At 65.0% G+C, this 16,341-nt stretch overlaps 1 protein-coding gene across 1 annotated transcript in view; it reads left to right on the forward strand.

The window, feature by feature from the left end:
• The first annotated feature begins 476 nt into the window (after nucleotides 1-476).
• The window catches only part of MGAT5B (alpha-1,6-mannosylglycoprotein 6-beta-N-acetylglucosaminyltransferase B), a 35,356-nt gene continuing 19,491 nt past the window's right edge, over nucleotides 477-16,341 (forward strand). Inside the window, 7 exon segments of the mRNA XM_059671356.1 lie at nucleotides 477-1,199; nucleotides 4,200-4,312; nucleotides 7,939-8,086; nucleotides 13,632-13,747; nucleotides 14,765-14,838; nucleotides 15,722-15,826; nucleotides 15,828-15,893. Of these exon segments, the coding sequence (XP_059527339.1) occupies nucleotides 1,132-1,199; nucleotides 4,200-4,312; nucleotides 7,939-8,086; nucleotides 13,632-13,747; nucleotides 14,765-14,838; nucleotides 15,722-15,826; nucleotides 15,828-15,893 (690 nt within the window). The 5' untranslated portion in view covers nucleotides 477-1,131.

Raw genomic sequence — 16,341 nt, forward strand, 5'->3', positions numbered from 1 at the left:
GCACGGACACCCACCCTGGTTACTGGAGGGTCTGAGGTTAGAACTGGGGCCCGCGCAGCCGCCCCGCTTCTGGAAGAACTTGTGGTCACAGGCGAGTTTGAACTTGGATCAGAAAGCCAAGGGGAGGCGAGCAGTGTCTGAGCAGAGAGGGCCAGAGGGTGGGCGAAGGATGCAAAGCAAAACCAGCGCGGTGTGCAGCGCAGAAGCCACCGGGGGCCAGAGGCCGAGCGGAGGGAGGCCCCGGCACCGGCGTGGAGGGCGTCCCTGCCCAGCGCTGCCTCCGCGGAGCCTGCAGCCCGGGGTACTCGGGGCTGGCAGCGCCCGGTGCTGCCGACGGCAGGGTTGCGGGGGGCGGTTAGGGTTGGGGCTGGGGGTAGGGTTGGGGGGCGGGGGCGGTGAAATACCGCTGGGGGAGGCTCAGGCTCGGTGATCCCGGCCGCCGGTCCTCTCGCCCCGCCCAGGCCGGGAGGGCGCGCTGCGGGGCCTCCGCCACGAGGTGGCGCCGACGCGCCGGGGAAGCCGGGCCGCGGTGCGGAGCCGCCGCCGAGGAAACAATGCGGCGCCTCCCCGCGTAGCGCGGCGCGGGCGGGACGCAGACTCCCGGGCGCACGGGCGGCGGGCGGGCAGGGCGCCGGCGCCGAGAGCCATGGGCGCTGAGGGGCGCCGGGTCGGGCAGCGGCGCGGGCCGGCGGCGCGGGGCGCCGGGGCGCGGGCCGGGGGCCGCCTGTAGCCGGCACCGAGGGCGCGGGCCCGGGATGAGGGCGCCCGCGGCGGGGAGCCCGTCTGCGCGCGGCGCCGTCCCGCCCAGCGAGCGAGCCCGAGCGGGCACACGCGCGGCCGGCGGTCTGGGGGCGCGCCGCCTCCCGGCTCCCAAGATGTGAAGCGGGGAGAGCGGAGACGCAGAGACGCCCGGCCGGGCGCCCTCGCCGCCCCGGCAGCCGCGCTCCCCTTCCCCTTCCCCGCCGCGCCGCAGCGCAGCCCCGCGCCCCCGGCCCCAGCGCCCCCGGCCCCGCCTCGCTCGGACTCGGCTTCGGCCGCAGCGGGTTCGCGGCCCGGACGCGGCGGGACAGGCCCGGGACGGGGCGCGCGGCCTCGCCTGGGCTCCTCGCTCCCCGCCGGACGGTTTGAACGATGATCGCAGTCAACGCCGAGGGGAAGATAATGGTCAGGCGATGCCTGGTCACCCTGAGACCGTTTCGGTAAAGTTCTCGGTGGCGGGAGGGGGGGGGGCTTTTCCCCGAGGGTAGGGGTGCGCGGGGTGGCGGTGCGCGGGGTAGGGGTGCGCGGGGTAGCGGTGCGCGGGGTAGGGGTGCGCGGGGTAGGGGTGCGCAGGGTGGCGGTGCGCGGGGTGGCGGTGCGCGGGGTAGGGGTGCGCGGGGTAGGGGTGCGCGGGGTGGCGGTGCGCGGGGTAGGGGTGCGCGGGGTGGCGGTGCGCGGGGTAGGGTCGTGCGGGGTAGCAGTGCCCGGGCCTGGGGCACAGGGTCAGTCCCCGCAGGGGTGCGTGCCGGTGGCAGAGGGGCGGTCTGTGCGTCCCCCCTGGAGGCGGCCGGTGGCGCTGGGGTTCCGGCTCCGGCGGGGAGGGGTGTGCAATTCTGAGATGTGTCCCGAGTGGGTCTGGTTTGGAGAGGACTCCAGATGCGAGGGCGGGGATGGGGCCGGGAGCACCGGGTTGTGGTCCTGGCCTCTGTGAGCGCCCAGCTGGGCGCCCCTCCCTCCCCTCTGGGTCCCACCCCTCCTGGCAGACCCCACCCTGGCGTCAAAGTTCTTGGCCCTGCACCTCCCTGGCCCTGCAGCCCTGGGTCCGCGCTCCCCCTCCTCCTGGGCCCCCCTCCCCTCCCCCTTCAGCGAGCACGCCCCTTCTCCAAGTGGGGTGCGGGCAGTCTCCAACAGGGGCCCCGAGGTTGGGGCAAGGACCCTCTCTAATGGGGATTCAACCCCCAATGCCGGCAGAGGAGAGGCGGTCAGGGGGGCACGCACTCTGGCCTCGGCCACTGGAGAGGGTACAGGAGCCTGAGGCTTGGGCTCTGGGAGGGGCCGAGTTTGAGCCCCTCCCCTGAGGCCTCCTGTGAGGAGGAGACCTTGCTTCTTGGGGCTCCCGCCTCTCCTGCAGGTTTCCCTCCATCCCAGAGACAGCCCCCGGGAAGGCAGGAGCCATGCGGTACCCCACTGTCCCGGGGTGCGGGAGGACCATGAGGCTGGGGGACTCAGAGGCAGGGCCTGAGCGGGCAAAGGGGAGAGATTCAGGTGCCCCGACATAGGTTTCCAAGGGAAGCGGGTGCCTGGGGAAGGGGTCTTGCTCCTCAGGACACCCTCTGACCTCCAGCTGACCCGGGCTGTTGGGAGGGTCCTCACCCTGTCTCAACCTGCCCCCCCACCCCCCGCCCTGCCGTCCAGGCTGCAGGAGCCCAGCCGCTGACCCGAGCTTGAGCTGGCAGAGCTGAAAGGGGATCCCTCCCCACCCCCAGGCCAGGCTGAGGAACCCCATCTCCCCGTTGCATCCCTGGGGTCCTGCCCTGGTTCTTTCAAACTCTGGGGGTGCACAGGCTTCCCTCCCCCCAAGATGTGTGCCTTCACCTCAGGGTCTCAGTGGGTCTCTGTGTCCCTAAAGATGGGGGCAGCCTCCAGCCATGTCCCTCCTGCAGTCCTCACGGGCAGGCGGCACTGGCCTCAGGACGGTCCAGCGGGGAGAGAGGCAGGTGGGGTGTGTGGGCACTTCAGGTTCTGGGCTCCAGGCTAGACACCTGCTCATGCCGGTCTTGGGGCCCTGGCAGCTCAGGCCCCCAGCTCTCAGGGCAGCCCCATGGCTGGGGGAGGGAGGGGGAGGGAGGGGGGGAGGGCCGAGGAACTCCAATCTAGTCCTCAGGCTGGGAGGACCTTCCTGGGTGTGTGACCACGTCCTCTCACACGGTCCCTCTGGCTGCTGGCCTGAGACCAGCCGGCTCTCGGCTCTCGTCTGTGGGATCCCAGGGCCTGGCCCCCCCGGGGCCGGGGGGTGGACAGTGGGGGAGCCGCGTCCTGTGCCGTTGTCTCCGGGAGGAAGCCCCCGGCCCCTCTCGGCTTTCGGGTCCCGCCCCTTCTCCGATTTGGTGCCTTCCTTTCAACACGGGTGGGGATCTTGTGGTGCTTTTATTTTCTTCGGCAACGATGTGTTTTCTTTAATGGGCCAGGTTTTAATTAAATACTGCTCTGCCAGCTTCCGACAATGAAGATTCAAATGCATGACGCCAGTCCTGCACGGAGAGACAGACAAAGTGGGGCTTGAGGATGGGGGGGCAGTGAGAGGGCTGGAGGCCTCTGGGGTGATTGGGGAGCTCCGCATGGTGAGCATGGCTCCATGTGAGATGGGGTTCCTCAGCCTGACCTGAGGGGCGGGGAGGGATCCCCTTTCAGCTCTGTTGGTTCATCCAGTTCTTGGATCGATTGAAAGCCCCAGAGCAGCCCGGTCAACGTGGCCCAGTTCACTGACCAGGCCACGGCACAGGCTGACCACCGACCGCGTGCCTGCCTGGTGAAGATGCGGGTTAGGGAGAGTCTGGGCACAGAAGGCAGCCACACGGCCCTGCCCTTCTAGATCTTACCGTTCGGTAGTGACGGGGGGGGGGGGCGGGGGGAGCACACCCAAACCCTTGAACGGGATAAGGAGGTGGTCGCACACCCAGGACAGACGGCTGCGGCCGGGCCTGTGCACAGGGCCGAGCGGGTGGGTTTCGGCCTCGGCCCTGCTGAACCGTCTACACGAACGGTTCTCAAACGTCAGCGGGTCTCAGCGTTGCCGAGAGCTCAGAAAGCTCAGTGCTCCCCGCCCCCCCCCCCGGAATGTCTGACTCAGTAACCCCAGGGTGGGCTCAGGAACTGTGCCTCCCACATCTCCAGGCCGCGGCCGTGGTCTGGGGGCCACGCTCAGAGGGCCTTTGCTGAGGGGCCAGAGCTCAGGCCTCGGTGGGCATCTCGCCCCGCACGGCCGTGTGGCCGCTCAGCGCTCCTCCTGTGCCGATGGGAGGCCTGGCCGAGCTCGGCCCCTGACCGTCCCCTCTCCCGGCCACCACCCCCTTTCACTGTCACGCAGCCAGTGGCGGGCCTCAGGGAGGGCGGGCGTGTTGGCCGCCGTGACCCCGTTGCCCCCCGTGACCCCGTTGCCCCCCGTGACCCCGTTGCCCCCGTGACCCCGTTGCCCCCCGTGACCCCGTTGCCCCCCGCAGGCTCTTCGTCCTGGGCATCGGCTTCTTCTCGCTCTGCTTCCTGATGACGTCGCTGGGCGGCCAGCTCTCCGCGCGGCGCCCGGGGGACTCCCCGTTCACCATCCGCACAGAAGGTATCGCTGGGGGGAGGGTGTGGGGTCGGAGTGCGTGTCTGTGGGTGAGGACGGAGGCCTGCGAGCCAGCAGCGCGGAGGGCGGCCCGGAGCCCTGTTCCAGGCATCCTGCCTCGCGCGTGGACGTGGGGGCAGAGGGGCCTCGGCTTGGGCTGTGGGACCCTCTGCCGCCTGGACCTGGTCCTGGCTGTGGTCACCCCGTTCCTCTCGCCTGGGCTCTCAGCAGGGGAGGGGCTCTGAGCCACGTGGCCGGAGAAGCTACCGGTGTCGCTTCGTTAGTGGGGGGTGGGGGGGTCTGAATGTGACCCCTGCGTCGGAGATCCAGGCTCTCTGTGCCTGTGGCCCAGGCTGTGGCCACAGCAGGGGCAGAGGGCAGGCCGATCTCTGAGCTCCCGGGCACAGTCAGGGTCTCACGGCTTTGCCTGCGTGCTGCTTGCAAGGCAGTGGACGGAGGTTCAGAGCATGGGCCTGGGGGACGGGCGGCCCCGCTTGTACCGGCTCCCCCGTCGGCCAGCTGTCTGCCGCTGGAGGAGGAGAGCCATGGCCGTGTTCGGGTGGGTGGGAGAGCTCGCCCATGGTGCGCTGGGTGGTGGCCCGGCGGCCTCCTCCCATGTGGGGGCTGCTCCTTCCTCCCGCCCGGGGGTGGGGGGGGTGGGGGAGGTGCAGGCAGTGCCGCTGGCTCAGTGCGCCACGGCGGCCTCCGCTCAGTCATGGGAAAGGGGAGCAGAGCCGGGGGGGAAACTGAGGCAAGTGGGCTTTCCCTGCCCCTCTCGGACGTCTCTCTTTGAAGTGCATCCTCTCAAGACCCCCCACCCCCCGGCTCAGCTGACTGGCTCCCTGTCCTGTCATCGAGGGGGTGCTCTGGGGGGCACTCACTGTGCCGTCTGTGCCCCGTTACACTCACCCCCTCGCCTTCACATCCACCTCTTTAAACCTGCAGAGGCCCCAGGCCCGGCAGGAAGGTCAGGGTGTCGGCCATCCAAGCCGCGGGCAGTGAGTTCATCCCGCCTCCGAGCCCCCGGCCGCCTTCCCTCCCCTGATAGGCGGTAGGCGGGTGACACGTCCGCTTCCCAGGACCGGGACCGTCAGAGGACACGGCCCAGCGCGGCCGCTGCACCAGCAGCAGCTCCGTGAACACTGGGTGGTGCTGAGTGCGAGGTGGGACAGTGCAGACGAGGGACCCAGGGGGTGCGGGGTTTCTATGTAGGAGATGCCAGGATCCGGGCGGAAGGGCGCTGGGCCAGTTGTGAGGGTGCCCTGGGGGGGCGCGTGGGGGGACACTGGAGGTCACCGGGTCCCCCCAGAAGGGCCCTCATGCCTCCTCCCGCTCATCCACCCCCCCCAGGACCCCGACTCTAATACACAGAGTCCCTCGTGCTGTTGACACGTTCTTTTGTCCGGGGCAGAATGTGACAGACGCCTCATCCCATGTTCCGCACGCCTGTCCGGACGCAGGGAGGAGGCTGCGGGAGCACAGGGAGGAGGAGTCTAACCTAATTCCCTCCGCAGCCGGGCCTGGCTGGGGCCCAGGGCGTGTGCTCCCTGCCTGGCCAGCCCTCCTCCCTGCCTCCTGCCTCCCCGCTTCTCCCCTCCTAAGGAATTCGCTTCTGTGTCTGAGGCCCTTGTCTTACCTGCTGATGGGGGTGGGGGGGCTCCTTCAGTTTCCAGGGGGCACTGGGGAAGGGTGGGGGACGGGAAGGGAGGGCGAGGGAGGACGGGAGAGACAGGAACAGAGCTCGTGTCTGGAGAGGAGAGGGCCGTGTGGGCCGTGAACTCCGTGTGTAAGTGCGAGGGGCCGTGTGTACCTCGCATCCCAGCTGCTCATTTACATGGAAATGTGGGGGGACCATGTGTGGGCTCTGCGCTGTGTCCTGGGGCCTCACGTTAAACGTTTCAATTTAACTGACGCCAAGCGCAGCGAGGCGACTCCAGGCCCGCGTGGCAGGGCTCGCTCTGCTGGTCCCCTGGTGCTGGCGTCCAGGGAGCGACCACGTGGGCGGGGAGGGCGCCGGGCCCGGCTGCATGAAGCTGGCTCCCCCTGGCTGCCTTCTGAGGTCTCTGGAGTTCCTGGGGTCCTGCACCATCAGCGGGCGGCGGGCGGCCCCTGGGCCCCAGCAGCTGGGGAGGGGTCTTGGGTCTTGGTCCCGTTGTTGATGGAAGTGGCCTGGCGGACCCAGCGGCAGGAGAGGGGGCCTGTCTCCTCTCTCACCCACAGCCCCCCAGTCTTTGCGCTGTTGGCATGTTTAAGAACTGGCTGAATCCCTCCTCGGAGGGGCAGTCCCGACCCCAAGGCCTCCCAGCTCCTCCGGGCCTGCTGGGCCACGCTCTTCCAGAGAAGCAGAGGCTGTTGGTGCTCACGCCCCTCTGCCCTCCCGTGGGCGGCCCTGCGGCTCTTGGGGCCTTTCCTGCTGGGAAGGACCAGAACATGGCTGTCCTGGAGCAGCCCTGGAGCAGTGACCGGTGGAGATGGGGTGCACGTGGCCCAGCTCCCTCGCCTGCCAGGGGGGCACTCTGAGCCGGGGTCTACACCTGCTGGTTCACCCGGCTTGGTGACACACCCTCTCTGGGCTGTCTCCCCTGCCCTGTGTCACCTCCCCACTCCCCAACCGGGTTTCCTTCACCCCCAAATAAATGACCTTTGTTTTGGGGTCTCCTTCTGAGGACCCCAGCCTGAGGTGCCCCCACCCCTCCCCGGAAACCCCAGAAGCTTTGGGGAGTTCCTGACAGCTCATTTTTCTTGAGAGATTCAGAGCTGGGTCCGTGGGGCCGCAGGGAGCCGAGCTGGGAGCCGTGCCTGGAATGGGCGCCTGTGGGCCGCGTGGAGGGGCGGTTTCAAACCTCCGGGAGATTTCACTGGAAAGGAGGCGAGGACTGTGCTCCCGGGCCGTGTGGCGCTGGCGACGGGGTGATCAGAAAGGAAAGTGCGGAGAATGTCCGGCTGGGCTGGTCGATGCGATCTTGGCTGAAGCACCTCGTTTTCATTCACTTTATTCTTCGCACGGTCTCCCTGCCCCTCGGCCTTGGACTTGGTCTTTGGGAACCTGGAGACCAGCCTGAGAGTCAGGACTCGTTCTCGATGGTTTCTACAGGGGGTCAGGGAGCAGGGGTCGGGGAGGGATGCGGTCGGCCGAGGCCGGCAGGAGACCAGGGCCCTGGAGCCCTCGAACCCGGGTTCGCAACCTCTCCTGTGCATCTGAGGCACGTGGGCAGCAAGGGAAGTGCAGGTCCTGGGCTCCACGTCCTGGAGATTCGATGGCAGGTCAGGACCAGGCCCGGGAACGTGGGCTCCGAGTCCGGCCAGGAGGTTCAGGTGCGGGGCGCATGGAGGCCGGATCCAGAAGTTCTGTCCGGAGCTGGCCGCCGGGGGCCTTGGAGGTACCTGTCCCACTACTGGGCCTGAGGTTACGTCTACAGCTCGATTCTGCTGAGGCCAAACAGGCCCAGAGAGGTAGAGATTTTCCCAGTGCCACACAGCAGGGAGGGCGCCAGCCCTGCAGGTGACGGGCGCGGCAGGCTCCCTTCCCTGACCCCTCCTCTTCCTGGGGAGACAGGAGTGGGGCTGGGGTCTGAGCCACCCCAGCCCAGAGACCAGGCGGCCTCCTCTGACTGACCACCCTCTGCCCGCAGTGACGGGCGGGCTGGAGTCCCGCGGTGCCCTCCGCAAGATGAGCGACCTGCTGGAGCTGATGGTGAAGCGCATGGACGCGCTGGCCAGGCTGGAGAACAGCAGCGAGCTGCACCGCGCTCCCGGGCACGGGCACTCGGCCCTGGACAGGTGAGGGGGCACGGAGCGGGGGAGGGGTGGGCCCAGGTGGGCAGCCTCGAAGCGCACTCCTAGAGCTCAGCGGGGGAAACTGTAAGAATACCGAGAGCCTCACGGTCATGCAACCCCGAGCGCCTTCTGCGTCCCCGGGTTCGACAGCGTTAACACTGTCAGGTCGGTGGCCCGTCTTTCCTCCTTTTTAATAAAACATCCCGGGTGGAAGCTGCAGGGCCCTTTCCTGGCCTTGGAGCAAGGCTTCCAGGGCCTTCTCAGTGCGTCACACCTGCGTTTCCAACACCTCGCCTTCGCAGGGTCGCAGGCCACAGGCGGCGTCCCACCTGCGCTTTCCCCCCAGCGTGGCAGTTTGGAGCTCTGTCCGTTTTTTCCTTTTTTTAAGTGTTTTATTGATTTCAGAGGGGAAGGGGGAGAGAGAGAGAGAGAGAGAGAGAGAGAGGGAGAGAGAGAGAGAGAGGGAGAGAGAGAAACATCACGACTGGGAGTCCTGCCCTCCCTCCCCCCGGCGGGGCTGTCGGGGAGGTACTGGGCCCCACCACCCCGGGAGATGAGCTGCGCCCGACCTTTCGGACCCTGGGGCCCCTTGGGAGGTGGTTCGCTGTGCGTTCTCACCTGCCCTGGACGCCCTTTGGGAAAGGCTGTCCCTCAGCCAGGGTGATCTGCTGACACTGTTTGAAATCCGCACTTGGAGGCAATTTGCAGCAAAGCTCTGTCTCGGCCAACGGCCAGCGCGTGTGATGTAAAAGCCAAAGCCCCAGGCCTTTCCGAAGAGAGAGGCGGGAAGGGAGAGGGAGACAGAAACATCTGCCTCCTGCTCGCCCCCCTACAGGGATGGAGCCCGCAACCCGGGCCTGTGCCCTGACCGGGAATCGAACCGTGACCTCCTGGTTCATAGGTCGATGCTCAACCACTGAGCCACGCTGACAGGCCCGCCAGAATCTTAGAAGTTTGTGTAGAGGCACATTCAGTGTGTCTCTGGGTTTCTTCCTGGCTGGCCTGCCCCTCCCTCCCTGCCCTGCCCTCCCTCTCCTGGGGGGCGGGGAGCACACACCACCTCCCAGCTCCAGTCCGGGGAAATAGCGACCGTCCATTATGACCAACAGAGCCCATGGCGCCCACCTGCAGAGCCATGATTTCAGGGACGGTTGCTTCTGGCTCCGGAGAGACAGCGGGAGTGTCCCGGGCTTGCTCCCTCCTCCCCATGTTGTTGCTGGGCTGCCTCTGGGATCCTGGGCGCCTCCACCCGGGCGCCCGCTGCTGTGGGCCAGACTCGGAAACACGGTCACCCCCTGACCTGGCAGTTCACCCGGGACTCCGTCTTAGGAAGACTCTTCCCCTCAGGGCCAGTTCTTTCCCTGGTGCTCACTGTGGCGTTTTCAATAGAGTCAGGAAGTGCGAGCCGCGATTTCAGTGCCCGTGGTGAGGGGGCGGTGAGACACGGACGGACGGCACCTCCGCTCAGCTCAGTGGGCAGCCATCCGCAGACAAGCGTGTTGATGGGGAAATGCAGGGACTTTTTCCTTTTTTAATCCTCACCAGAGGACATGTTTTTGTTGATTTTACGGTAGAGAGAGGGTAAGGGAGAGAGAGAGAAACATTGATGTGAGAGAGAAACATCGATCGGTTGCCTCTGTAAGTGCCCGTCCGGGGATCAAACCTGCAACCTACGTATGTGCCCTGACTGGGAACCGAACCCTCAACCTGTTGGTGTACGGGGACGATGCTCCAACCAGCTGAGCCACCGGCCAGGGCAGAGATGCGGGGATTTTAATGGGAGGGAAAATGTGAAGAAAGCAGTTACGTACCTAGCAATTATAGGGTTGGGTTACGTAGTGTGTAAAACTGAATAAAAATAAACACGCAGAAAAGACAGCAGAAAGTGGACATGTCAGAATTCCTGTCTGAGGAGAATGAGATCAGGCGTTTCCCCCCAAAAAAATTTTGTTCTGAAAAGAAGCTTTATTTAAAAACTAGAAAATGCTTCTAAACACCCCCAGCCCAACTCCAGCTCTGTTCCCATCAAAAGTGGGAAGATATCTATCATCTATCTATTATCTATCATCTCTCATCTATCTATCTGTTATTTATTGTCTATAATCTATCACCTATTATCTACCTATCATTTATCATCTATCATTTATCAACTATCTATTACCTATCATCTATCATCTATCTATCATTTATCTATCAACTATCTATTATCTATCATCTATCATTTATTATCTATCATCTATCTATCAACTATCTATTACCTGTCTATCATCTATTTATCATTTATCATCTATCATCTATCTATCATTTATCATCTATCATCTATCTATCAACTATCTATTACCTGTCTATCATCTATCATTTATCATCTATCACCTATCTATCATTTATTATCTATCACCTATCTATTATCTATCTATTATCTGTCTATGATCTATCTATCTACCTGGCACATGTAGGCATGTGTGTATGTATATTTCCTGGTGCGGACAGAGGAGTCATCTGGGTTCTCGCTGGAGGAAGGGCTGGCAGGCCCGTGGTCATCTGTTCGGAGCCCCCACAGCACTGGGGGCTCTGGATGGGGGTGAAGGTGGGCCGAGAAGGGAGCAGTGAAAACATAGGGAGGGGGTTCCTGTGTCTGTGGGCACCTGGTGCGGGAGTCTCCGTGTTTTTAAAGGAAAGCGCTCAGTTTCATAATAAAATAACTCCCAGCAAGCACGGTGGCCAGCTGTGCAAAAATCGATCCCCAGTTAATTGAATGTAACCCTCACACATCATGGGAGGAGCTGGAGATGAACCCTCCTTCCCCGGGCGTCCTGGGCGCCAGCTCCTCAGGGGCCAGGGGAAGGCCGGCTGGCTTGCTGATTGCCTCGCGGGCTGGCCAGAGCCTGGCCTGCTGGCTTTCTTTACTTTCCAAGTAAGAAGGGATCCTGGCGGGGGGATTTCTGGTGCTTGGTAGGTGGGCAGGCCAGGCCTCGTGCGCCGAGAACACAGAACTGCGTGTGGTGCAGCTGCAGTGGACGGAGCAAGGCAGGCCCAGTGGGGCTGGCTTCCGCCTTCTCGGGCCAGTTCCCTCCTCAAAGAAGGGGCGGCGGGGCCTGCAGGTACTGAGGTCCCGTCCAGCTCAGAGCTCCTGGGGTTTGGGCGGGCTCTCTCCCGTGCCCCACGGAGGGCAATGGGAAGGGTTCGGGCACAGCGAGGGGTGGGGCAGGGCGGGGTGGCCTCCTCAGCAGGTGCCAGCCGTGGCGCTCCCCCTCGCACCCAGCCCGGGCTGTGTGTGGGCCGCCGTCTCTCAGTCTGATTTGGGCCACGGGGGGCACCTTTAGGGGAGCGAGGGCCCTACCCAGGTCTGCGTTCCCAGAGGAAGGACGGGGCTCCAGCAGCGGAAGGGCCCAGGTCTCACGGCATCGACTTTTATTCTTTTTTTTTTTTTTTAAAGCTTCTCTGAGACGGAGCCTAATCTTACTGTATTTGGAAATAGAAAGCTGCCTGCGTGCTCAGGCCAGTGTAATAATAGTCACGCCGAGAGCTCTGTGTCGAACGGGCTGAACTTGTTAAAGCAGACAGCTGCCATCTGCACTATTTAAAGCCGAGCCACTGGTGTGCTTTATGCAGAGGCGCTTGTCGAAGGAAAACTGCTGAATCCCCCCAAAAAGTAAAGTGCTCGGCTCTGCGGCTGGATTTATGCCACTGCCTCTCGGGGGTGGGGTGGGGGCTGTAGGCCGGGCGAGGCAGCATCTATTGAGTGCCTGCTGCATGCGGAGCATCTTACATTCCGCCCGAGGGCTAAGCCTTACCACCGCCCTGCGAGGTCGTTGAGGTTGTTCAGGTTTTATAGGAGCCGGCCCCTGAGTTCAGAGAGGTTAGGTAACTTGCCCAAGGTCACACAGCTGTCCGGTGGAGCCAGGATTTGAATCCAGGACCTCTGACTCTGAGACCCTCATTCTTTCCAGTACATCCCGGATAACGTGCGAGTCACTGACCGAGGGCTTGGCAGTCAAGGGCACCCACCCCCCAGCTGTTATTTCTCTCCAACGAGGGGGGCACAGGTCAGAGAGCAGATCCTGAGGGAGTGGGAGGGGGAACCTGAACTCACTTTTTGTGACGGATTAGAAACCACTTTATTTCTTTTATTTTTGTTTTTGTTTTTATATTTTTATTGATTTCAGAGAGGAAGGAAGAGGGAGAGAGAGAGAAACATCAATGATGAGAGGGAATGATTGATTGGCTGCCTCCTGCATGCCCCGCACTGAGGATCGAGCCTGCAACCCAGGCAGGTCTCCAGCCCAGAGGAGGAGGGGAGGGGGTTTACCCAGGCGGACAAATCCTCCTTCATGGACGCAGGTAATTCCATTATGTGGGGCAATAAAGACCCAGTTCCTGTAAAAGGATAAACAGGAGCTTAACTGCGGGGCCTGCAGAGCCAGAGGACAAGGCGAGAATCCAAGGGAGCGGAGTTAATGGGCTCAGAGTGGCAGGCCGCCCCGGGAGAGGCTGGGGTCTCCCCGCACCGAGGCGGCCGGCGGGCCGGCAGAGCGAGGGCTGTCCCCCGGGAGCGCTGGCCCTGAGATACACACTGCGCCCTGGCCAGCGCCCTCCTCACAGCACAGTCCGCCCTCCTCACAGCACAGTCGTCATCAGCACGAGGGAGTAAATTCTCTCCCAGATCAGGCCACACAAGTCTTGGTGGTGGGTGGAGGGCCGTGATGTTTGTGGCAGGAAATACATCTCAGACCCTGGGAAGTGTTCGTTCCTGGAACCTGACAATGACCTCCGGGAGGGTTAACAGCAGGCAAGGCCGCGGCTGCTTTGGGGGATTTATCGTGGGAGACCATCCTTCCTTCCGGGAGGAGCTGCGGGAAGACTCAGGGCAGCGGGTGCTGGGGGGGGGTGCCCCCAGGAGGCCCCTGGACTGCTGCTGTCCTAGTTTGTTTTAAAATATGTTTTCATTGATTTCAGAGAGAGGGAGAGAGAGGGGGAAGGAGAGAGAGGAAGGGAGAGGGAGAGAGAGGGATGGGGGGGGAGGGGTGGGGGAGGGAGAGGGAGAGGAAGGGAGAAGGAGAGGGAGAGAGAGGAAGGGAGAGGGAGAGAGAAAAGGAGGGAGAGGGAGAGAGAGACCTCATGATGAGAGAGGGTCATGGACCGACTGCCTCCTGCACGCCCCACACTGGGGATCGAGCCCGCAGCCCAGGCCTGTGCCCTGACCGGGAATCGGGCCTTGACCTCCTGGTTCATAGGTTGACCCTCCTGGTTTTTGAAGGAATTTCTCAGGCTGCTTGGGCCTCGGGCACTGCCCTCTGACACCCGTGCAGACACCCTGGCCAGGTGGGCTCGGCGTGTGACGGTGTCTGCGCGCTGCGTGCTCAGAGGCCCCTTCGTGTCCTGGCCCGGCTTTGCCGTCACTGCCTTTCCGTGCATGGCGGGGTGGCGGCCTGGCAGCCTGCAGCCGTGCCCCGTGCTCGCTGACTGAGCCAGGAGCCGGGAGCCGGGAGCCGGGAGTCCCGGCAGGACCCCGGCAGGCTCCCCGCTCAGCCCTGGCTTCTCCCCGCAGGCTGCCCCCGGGGGCCGGCCTCATGGAGCGGATCCAGGCCATCGCGCAGAACGTCTCCCACATCGCCGTGAAAGTGGACCAGATCCTGCAACACAGCCTGGCCCTGCACAGCAAGGGTGAGCCCGCCCTCCCCACTCCCCCTCCCCTCCCCCTCCCCCTCCCCTCCCTCTCCCCCTCCCCTCCCCCTCCCCTCCCCCCTCCCCGCCCCTCCCCTCCCCCTCCCCCCCTCCCCCCTCCCCGCCCCCTCCCCTCCCCCTCCCCCTCCCCTCCCCCTCCCTCCCCTCCCTCTCCCCCTCCCCTCCCCTCCCCCTCCCCCCCTCCCCCTCCTCCCTCCCCTCCCTCTCCCCCCACCCCTCCCTATCCCCTGCCTTCTCCTCCCCTCTCACTCTCCTCACCTCCCCCTCCCCTCAGGGCCGTACAGCCTGGTCCTGCACAGCAAGGGTGAGCCCCGCCCTCCCCTCCCCTCTCCTCCCTTCCCCCTCCCCTCTCCTCCCCTCCCCCTTCCCCTCACCTCCCCCTCCCCTCTCCTCCCCCTCCCCTCTCCTCCCCCTCCCCTCTCCTCCCCCTCCCCTCTCCTCCCCATCCCTCCCCTCCCCTCCCCTCAGGGCCGTACAGCCTGGTCCTGCACAGCAAGGATGGGCCCGGGCACCCCTTCCCCGGGGCCAGTGTACCTGGCCGGGATGGCCTCGGGGTCCCTGCCTTCTCCCGCAGGGCACCCTAGGTTCTCCGCAGGGCAACATGGGGTCCCCACCCCTGACCTGCCATGAGGGTGCTGAGGACAGGTCCCTGGAGACTCAGGTGGCCCCTCCATTCCCCTCGATGTGGGAGCAGCAATTGGGGGCTGTAGGCCCCACCTCTGCCCCTGAGAAAAGTGGGGGTACATTTGGATGCATGAGGTCTGCCCATCCAGGCGGCTGATGCATAGCCAGCTCCTCACTGGGTCTGAACCCCCTAAGGAGGGGGCAGCCCAGGCCTGGGGGCCTCCTGGCGGGTGGCCTTCAGGTGAGAAAACGCAGACTGAAGGCTGTGCCAGCTCCTGCCCCCCCTCCCCGCCCAGACCCTCCGCTCCTCACGCCTCTCCCCTCGGCTCAGGCCCAGGCCCGGGTCCTCAGCAAGATGCCTTCCCTCCCCAGTGTCTGAAGGCCGGCGGGACCAGTGTGAGGCGCCCAGTGACCCCAAGTTTCCTGACTGCTCGGGGAAGGTGGAGGTGAGGCCTGGGGCTGAGGCCGGGGGTGGGGGTGGCCAGGAAGGGGGCTCCTCCGAGGGGGCCGCCCCCAGACGAGCTCTGGGATCCGCTGGCAGGGCTGTCCGCTAGCTAGGGCCTCCCTGCCCAGGCCCCCGCCCTGACCCTGGCGCTGGCGGGCAGGGCCAACCTCGGGGTAACTGCGTCTCTGTGAGGGCCATCGGCCTGGCCCACCCCCCAGTCCCAGGCTGAGCCACGTTCTAGCCCTTTTTATAGCAAACGAGCTGTTAAATATACGGGTGCTCCTCCAGCAGCCCGATTCCCAGCAAATTCACGCGAGGAGTGGACGTGGTCTCTCCTCACCCCTCGGGGTTTAACCAGCTGCACCGAGACTCCCTCACGGGGGCCACCTCCCGGGACCGACGGCTGCAGGAAGTCTGTCCATGGGGCAGCGTGTGGCCGTAAAAGCAGCTCCTCACGGGTTCTGGGCTCCCTGAGAGGGTGGGGGCGGCACCGCGGACCCTTCCCCGGGGAGCACTGTGGGTGTCCTGCCCAGCCCCGGCCCTTGGCTGCTCCCGACCTTGGCCCAGTGGACGCAGCGAGGCCCAGCTGCCGCCCCTCCCGCCGTGTCCGGCCTGGCTTTGTTTCCCCGGGGTCTCCCTCTGGACCTGGAGGGTGGCCGTCTGGCCTGGCCCTCCCTGAGGTTCCCGGGCCAGGCCAGGCCCCTGGGGGCCTGGTTCAGCCTCTCTTCCCTGCTCTGCCCGTCGCTGCATCTGTAGGGTGGGCCCCAGAGGCCCGTCCCCGCCCGGGGGACCCTCGGGATCCCCAGGGCCGTGTGTGCAGGGGGGCGCGCGAGGGCGCGGGCGGGCGGCCCCCGGCTCCCGGACCCAGGCTGGCCTCTTCGCAGTGGATGCGCGCCCGCTGGACGTCTGACCCCTGCTACGCCTTCTTCGGGGTGGACGGCACCGAGTGCTCCTTCCTCATCTACCTCAGCGAGGTCGAGTGGTTCTGCCCCCCCGCTGCCCTGGAGGAACCAGACGGCCACGCAGGCGGCCCCCAAGCCCCTCCCCAAGGCCCAGGTAGGCCCGCGAGTGGGTGGGCTCGTGAGGGCCTGGTGGCGGGGTCATCTGGCCTCTCTAGGCCGGACACCCTTGGCCCCTGGTGCCCTGCCCGGTGGGTGGGCAGGTCCCAGCTCGCCCTGCCGGACGGGAAGCCAGCCTGACAGTGCCCGCCCACCTTCTGGGGATGCCGCAAACCTGGGGCCCTGGAGGCTCCCCCTTAATGGACTAGAATAACAGTAACAGTAGCTGCCCTCCTTGAGGGCCTCCTGTGTGCCAGGTACTCTGTACTTGAACCTTCCGGGGCCCTGATGTGATGAGTTTAGCAGATGATGGATCGGAGGTCCAGAGAGTTGAGCTAGTTCAAGGCACGGTTATCTGGTTCCCTGGGAAGGCAGCCCGGCCTCCCTGGCCTTCGGGCCCTGCCCTGACCACTGCCCTTCCTGCCTCCTGGCAGCGCCTGGGTCCC

The sequence above is a fragment of the Myotis daubentonii genome, chromosome 16, assembly GCF_963259705.1.
Source record: "Myotis daubentonii chromosome 16, mMyoDau2.1, whole genome shotgun sequence".
NCBI lineage: Eukaryota > Metazoa > Chordata > Mammalia > Chiroptera > Vespertilionidae > Myotis > Myotis daubentonii.